This window comes from Meleagris gallopavo, chromosome Z (assembly GCF_000146605.3).
Source record: "Meleagris gallopavo isolate NT-WF06-2002-E0010 breed Aviagen turkey brand Nicholas breeding stock chromosome Z, Turkey_5.1, whole genome shotgun sequence".
Lineage (NCBI taxonomy): Eukaryota > Metazoa > Chordata > Aves > Galliformes > Phasianidae > Meleagris > Meleagris gallopavo.
Genome location: NC_015041.2, coordinates 9,991,003 through 9,998,648, shown reverse-complemented (window position 1 = coordinate 9,998,648; position 7,646 = coordinate 9,991,003). Strand labels below are relative to the sequence as shown.

The 7,646-nt window shown below is 36.8% G+C and overlaps 1 protein-coding gene across 1 annotated transcript in view; it reads right to left on the bottom strand.

Moving 5' to 3' along the window:
• SLC1A3 (solute carrier family 1 member 3) overlaps positions 1 to 7,646 on the bottom strand; it is a 62,335-nt gene that overhangs the window by 12,482 nt on the left and 42,207 nt on the right. The window contains exons 2-3 of the mRNA XM_010725342.2: positions 2,424 to 2,628; positions 1,003 to 1,045 (exon numbers count right to left, since the gene is read on the bottom strand). Coding sequence (XP_010723644.2) covers positions 1,003 to 1,045; positions 2,424 to 2,628 — 248 coding nt within the window. The remainder of the gene's footprint in view (positions 1 to 1,002; positions 1,046 to 2,423; positions 2,629 to 7,646) is intronic.

The following is a 7,646-nucleotide window of genomic DNA, read 5'->3' as shown; positions in this document are numbered from 1 at the left end:
TGTTATTAAAACTTTTCTCCTTCCTTCAAGGTACTCGTAGCCTTCAGCAGAACCAAGAGCAAGCTAATAATTATTAGCTACTGAAAACCTATTCCCAAATCTTTTTGAAATTGCAGTTCAACAGGCAGTATGATTGCTTTCATCCGTTACAGGTAATAACTTCCCAACTTGACAGACTTATTAAAAATACATACAGCCAGCTATGTAACTCCAAGCCTTAACTTTTTCATTATTTTGAGATGAAAATTATGTCATTTTCTGACTTAATTGCATAAAGTTCTTTGAATTACTTTCTAGTTAGCTTAGGTTTTTCCATTTCCACACTGCCCTTTTGCATCACCTTTCTGAGTTCATCATAATCTGCTAAAAACAATGGGATAGTGTTTGTTGGTTTTGGACCTGTGTCTAGTTTATCTTTAATCTTAAACAAATCTTTAATGTAGAAAGTCACTGCTCTTTGGTGGTCACACCTTTTGTGACTAAAGAAAATGTCACTGTTTGTTTTAAATTCTCTCCTGTAACTCAACTCGTCTTCTCAAAGATTTTACTTTGTACTCTTGCTTTTTTTACCTCCACATTCCAGCCCTTTTGGTTGCTAGAGTAACAATTGGTAAATTGTCAGTTAGAGATTGCTTATGGGTTCTGTATGAAGTAATTAAATTATGACAAGGCACATTAAAAATTTCACTGGATTCATGATGTCTTGTTTTTAAAAAAGGTATGTAACCAGTTACTATTATTTGCTCTGTAGAGTACTTTATGTTAGGACTAGGCTAATGAGGGAGGAATTTGGGAAGCAATGAAGTAAGAACATTCCTATGCATTCCTATCACAGGTAATGTAAGGTCCCCTTGTTTAATTCTATTATTGATACTCAAAAAAACTGCTGCCTCAGTTTGTAACCTATGCACATTTCCAATTTTTTAGCATCTTCCAGTCTGTAAAGAGTTTTCATATCCCTGTATCTTCAGATTTAATATGATTTGGAAATAACATCCTTACCTGTTTAAAGCAAGCTTCCACCAAATTTGGAGGGAACATATTTCTGTGAAAGAGAAAGAAAATTATATGAGAAATAATATGATTCTAATAACATCTTAAGTAGTGGCACATCCAATTAAATAGTTGACCAGATAATTTTCAAAGGAACCCTAAGATGAATATATATTTTTGCATAATTACATACAACAAGTAGAGCCTTGCGTACAGAATTGGCCCGGTTAGCTTTATCAGGACAAAATACAGTAAGGTTGGATAGATGATGCCAGTTATAATTTTTTGATCCAGTACTGTACACCAGGTCTTGCAATGGAGCAGAACATGAGCTAATTTATCACATGAACAAAGCTCTATGTATTGGTACCAACTTTTAAGTTTACATTTATTTATTTTGTCAGAACCTAGATTAATAAAGAAATTATTAATAATGCATTTCTATTTCTCAAAAACATTTGCAATCACATAGCCTTGTAAATAATGACTTTCATAATTCAATTTAGTGCCGTATTAAAAAAATAAATATTTCTGAAGTCGAAGCATTCTTTAATAGTAACACAGACACATATAACAGTATATGTGTTTGCATGCTTGCTACATATGGGGGTTTGTTTATTTCCTTTTCAAAATGGTGATATTTCTGAAGGGATTAGAGGCAGCGTAACTGATTAAATCTTGAGGAATCTGAGTGCAAACCTCTTCATGGATCTTTCTGAAGTCCCCCTTCCTGGCAGCATGACTCTTGGAGGCCTTTCTCCATGTCTCTGGCTTCTCCAAATGGGTTAGTGGAACACAAAATTTTGATGGCTTTACCTGTGGAAAAGCTCCTGAGTTCAAAACCTCAGTTTCCCTCCTCCCTGGAATACATCTATGACATACTAACTCTAGAAAAGAGGTATTGCACAGTCTCTGAGCAAGGAGAAAACAAGATTTTGTATGTGTGCCCCTCTATTTCAAGCATTCATTTTGCGTGTTCCTGGAATTTATTTCCCATCCATACAATTTAAAAAGGTTGAGTAGACAAACCCAGATTGGCATTGAAGAATAGCTAAATCAGAGTTCCAAGTGAAATGTGAAAATTCTTGAAGGTTGGAAGTAAAGAAAGCAGAGGACTTTGGTAATAAGAATTGCACTATGGAAGAAGGGGAAAAGACCCATGCAGATAGTAGGACAGAAATCTTTATTTTGTATGTGAAAGAATCTTTCTTCGAGTATTAGAAGCAGCTTCTTCTCTTGCAACAGCCTGATTGGAATATAGAACTATGCATTGTAGCATTGTAAGTGTTAGAGATATCGGCATTGCATAGCTGAAAGAAATGTAGCTAGTTTATACAATCACTATCTAAATTTATTCACTGTACATCTCATGTAAATCCAGATATCACTGTTGTCATTAGTATAGAAAATATGCAATATCATAGCCATACCTGATTAAATCAAGAAAGGCATCTGCTGCTGTCACTTGCACAATTTTGCCTTCTCTGTGCATGTTTTCTTTTGTACCTTTCCCGGGGTGGATGATGACCACAATGATTATACCAATCAGTACAGCAATGATTGTAGTACTCATGTAGTAGACTACTGCTCGGACTCCCATCTTTCCTGATGCTTTACTGTCCAGGGCAGCAATTCCTAGTAAATTTAAGCACAAGCACATTAACCTCATGAGTAATGACTATAAAGTCAGCATAATGTAAATAGGTTTGTGGGAAGAGTTTTGTGGACCAGTACAAAGAAAGCTATCCAGTGTAAGTTGGCCTTTTTTTTGCAGTTCATACTACCAATGTTTTCATTTCCCATACCTAATGCTTGCTATCACATTTTCTATCATAAGAGTTACAGTTTTATGTGCTATCTTATCACCTGTTGAAGGTAAATACTATTGCTGTGAAGCAGTATGGCACTCCCTTATTCCAGTGAACCAATACTTAAATTTTCATCACTGTAGTGACTGTAATTTGAAATACGTGCCTTAGAAATGTTCTGTACCTAACTTGTAATGGTAAGAAATAAAACACTACTCTCAAGAAATGTTGATAATGTTGCTACAACTAATGTGAGTTTTCCTCAATTGTTAGTGAATGACCTGAATTTACCTCTGTTCCAAGCCATGGGAATTTAAAATAGATTGAATACTGTTAGCTTGCTTCAGAAAATCCTCACTATTTTATGAATAAGCAGTTAGAGTCCTTTATAAGCTTTTCAAAACTTGCGACATTAATCCTAATTCTTGGCTAGTCTTAATGTGTCTGATCTATAGTTAATACTAGGGTGCTCAGTATGGCATCTGCTGAAGTATTTGTTCTCCAGATTGCGCCAGCAGGGCTGCACTGTGATTGTTAAATGAATGCTTTCGCAACCTCTGAGGAGTGTCTTATGAGCATTGTCAGAAATGGAAAAGCTTTTCTTTTTCCAAATGGGTGCAGGTACTGTTTTTGTCCCTAAAATGTCCCTTGGTACTTTCTCTTCAAAATTTCAAGTTCTCAAACTCCACCATGGTTCCACCACCTGTTCCACAACAGTGCTAATGGTTGCAGTGCTTTCAAACTGCAGGATGAAAAAAGACAGTATGAAAGAATCTTCTTCAATAGACTCCTATAAAGAACTATCAGATTCAAACTTTGCTGACTGTCCACCTGCAGATTTAGGTGTCATTCTTGAGCGTTTAGAATACAATGTAAGTTACCTATATGAAAGGAGAAAACATTTACAAAGAAAAAGGACTGTTTGAATATAAATAGTACAGAAACATGAAAGTGAACTGGCAGAACCAAACATTTTCTCATAACATCACTAGATATATTGTATTACATCTTTATACATTTTAAATGAGGAAATATATGCTACTAGAGTTATAGTGAGATTCCTTCCGAGAGTCACTGTTTTAAATGAGATCAAGGCTGCATTATAGGCTCTAATCAAATCTTCAGACTATAAAACCAATCACATATTTCATTCCTTTTCATTTCAGTCAGGACTTGCCCTGTAATAGCAGAAGCCATTACGCCCAGTAAGATTCATATCGACAAAATGATTTGCACCCATAATTGCTTGATTTATATCTCCCATTGGCAGGCTAGTAGAAGACTGAAATGTTACGAACACAGTAAGAAATTGAAAATGGAAATTTTGCTTCTGAAGCCCTCAGTCCTTTATTTCTCTGCTCAGCTTCCCCGTCAGCAAAACTGGATGATAGTATTCGTGGTAAGCTTACATTTGTAAGTTTTGAAATTTGGTGAGGAAAATAGCAAATGCTGCCAAGAGATAGTCCTCTTATTTTTGTGAACAGGAAGTAAATTCTATAGCTAGGATTATTGATGGGTGGATGGAGGGTTGCTCTTTTTCCTGAGTCCTCAAAATAATGCAAATGCAAGAAAATGCAGATATAATTAACCAGTTAATAGCAATCAGATAATACAGTTAATGATTGCTTGAGTCTTTCTGTCTTTCTGTTACTAAGCTGCACAGAATTTATGTCAGTTAGTATTTGTTAGAAAATTTATTTTTGAAGTATCCCTATGTATCTTGAAAAAAAGTATAATTTAAAAAGTGAAAAATTAATGCATGGATACTAGTTCAGCCAGCTTTATTTTTACATGCTTAAATTGCTATTCTATGTTTTTACTTGCTTTAAAATATCAGCAATGGACTGTATTTTCTTGTTTAGCCAAGATCAGCTTTAAAGCTGGATTACATCTTAAAAAAAAAGAACTTTATAGTTTGGTAAGATGATTTGGAAATGCTCCGATTCAAAATTTACCAGGTTTCAGTATCCTACTTTTGTCAAATAGAATTCAGGACCAGATGCTGAGCACTGTCAGCCTGCAGGGTTCCCAAAGCCTACTGCTTTAACCAGTTCTAATCTTTGTATTCCACACTGGATACTAGTCTGTGTGTCCTAAACTCCAAAAATCACTAGGAGTCAAACTAGGTCGTATCTTACCACTGAAGAGCGCTGTGTTGGAGGATTAGAGCTTGTGATCCTATTTCTTTCTTGGACACATTCTGGGATCAAGTGGTGAACCATGTGAACTTGATATGTCAGGGAGCAAGAGTCATGCTCTTGCCTTTGTAAGCTGCTTTCCATCTTGGCTTCCCACTACGCACTCTGGCTGTGAATACATGGCCCCTTATTTTAGGTTGCTTAATCTCATTTCTGCTGTTGCTTATCATATAAATGACTTCTCAGCTTGAAAGTAGGGGACAGTAATTCCTCCCTTCTTGGGCTCTAACTGCTGATGGCATGTATAGCAGGAAGCATTCACAGCAGAGGGATGGCAGGCGCATGTGTGAACAAAAGCTATATGAGGAGCTCTTGTCTCAGAGAACCCTTACTGGGGTGCTGCTGGGCAGCTTTCTCTCAAACTGGGGTTAATGGGAACCTAAAGAGGAACACCCAGTACCTGCCAGGGCTAAAGCTTCAAAAGCTTCCAGAACACCAACATCTAAAAAAATATTGAAAATCTGTTTTGGAACATGAGAAAATGAAGGTTCTTGTTTTCTTTATATTTTAAGATGTTGACAAGATTTCTTAGAGCTGAATGGGTCTCTGGAAGGGTTCTTAATGGAGAAGCAATAAAGTTTGCTCCAAAGCTTTCATGTGTCACAGACCATTGTATCCTCAGTGTGTCCTTTCATAGCCAGCCAGAAAAACTCCCATTGTGTCACTGGAGATGTATGTGCCCCTTTCATCCTGCTGCCGCTCCCCTCCCCAAGCCTGCTGGCTCCCGCACCGTGCAGCCTCCTCTCTTTTCCTCCTTCCCCTTCCCCAAGGGGCCTGGGAAACTCTGCTGGGCTGCTGGTGCCCATGCACAGGGATGCCTTGAAGTTGTCAGGGCAACCTCAAGCACTGCACCCGTAATTCCTCCTAGCGTGTGCGCGCGCAGAGTGTGAATAGGAACAATTTTTTAAGTGTTGGTGGAGATGAAGGGTGAGCAAGAAAGAAGGGGGCTGGAGTATGTCTACAGAACTGCAAACAAACCCAAACCCCTGCCTGTCCTCTCTCTTCACCCACTTTTTTCCCCTCTTGAGAAATAAGGTGAAAATCAGTCACACTGTGAGTGAAATAAAAACATGTTGCAGAGTTCTCCAGAGTGTCAGGACAAAAAGCAAAGCACTGCGCTGTTCTTTAACAAAGGTATTAGAGGATGTAGGAAACAATGAAAGCAAGCAAGTAGGGTAACTTCAAAAGAAGGAAAAAGAAAGAAACATTGGAGGAAAAAGGAAGAAAAGTCTAGTTAGGGTAATTTGTTAAATTTTGAGTTGTTAATCTGACTGCTCTGATTGTTTGCCTAACTTAATTGTGGTTCTCCAAATTAGCATGAGCTGATTCACGTAGCAGTTTTCTTGAATAGGTACTCTACTACTACTACTTCTCTTTCAATTCAATACTAACTATACTTGTGAGTTTAAGTTATAAAGAGTTCTAAAATTTATGGGTCTGGAGGTGCTTTAATTGATATCAATTTTCTCTATATTGCAAGCAAACTGTACATAGTCTAACTGTAGTCCTATATTTTACTAGGGCACATCTTGACTAACACAGTCAAGATACTGTACCCCTCAAGAAGATCAAAGATAAAACACACTGATCATATCCTCTATAGATAATATTAATATCAGTTACTTTCGAGCTGCTTACTGAAAAGAATTCCAAGAAATTGTTCTAAAAGCCAAAAATCAGAGCCTGTGCTAAGAAGTCCAACTTCAGAACACTTCCTCTCCGTAACTGGTGCAACTCTAACCCTAATCCTAACCCTAACTCTAGCGCTACAATCATAAGTTCTGTGCTATGTAAGTGTGAGAATTGAGTTTAAGCCCATACATACTTTTCCTGTCACAGTACCTTAGAGTTTCTGCCTGGTTTGTTTTGTTGTTGCTCTTTGTTGGTTCCTTAGTGCTGGTTTTTATTGTTTTTTTTTTATTTGTTTTTGTTCTGTCTTGTTTTGTAAAGAGTATACATATCCACCTCAATAATAACTGGTCAGCAGCTGGTATGATTGAGGTCCTATTTCTGCACATAAATCCCCAATCAGCAAAGTATACTTGAACTTAAATTTGTCCTTAATGTTAATTACTATATTTGTTGAAACAAGGCCTCAACTAACAGTTTTAAATGGGATATATTTTGTTTTTACACACACTGATCCCAAAATGTTCCAAGAGTAAGCAGTGCACCACTGAAGAACTGGGCAGCTAACAAGACCCATTTTGCTTCTCTTAAAAAGATAATCACTGCATAGGAGTGACCCTAAAGCCTTCAGTGATTTTATCATTTGTCAGAGCAAGTAAGATCTACACTTGTATGCATGTGTATATTCTTAGTCTGAAAAAAATAAAGTGAACCACTATTACTTTTCACACAGAAAGTCTCTGCTTCTGAAAGCCTTTTGTTGTCCTTTAGAACTTTTGAAAAAAATAGATTTTGTGTATTTGCTTTCCTACACCATAATTCTTGTGTTTTGTGTAATAGAATCTATCACGTTGCCCAGAATAGATTTAACTTCTGGTTACTTTAAAAATACTTGTGACACACTATGATAAAGATTTTAAACAAAATAATCAACTCTGAATGGACGTGTATAGGCAAAGTTACTGTCTGGTCCTCATAAATATTCACTAAGGCAAATAAAAAAGGGAGATTTCTAAGA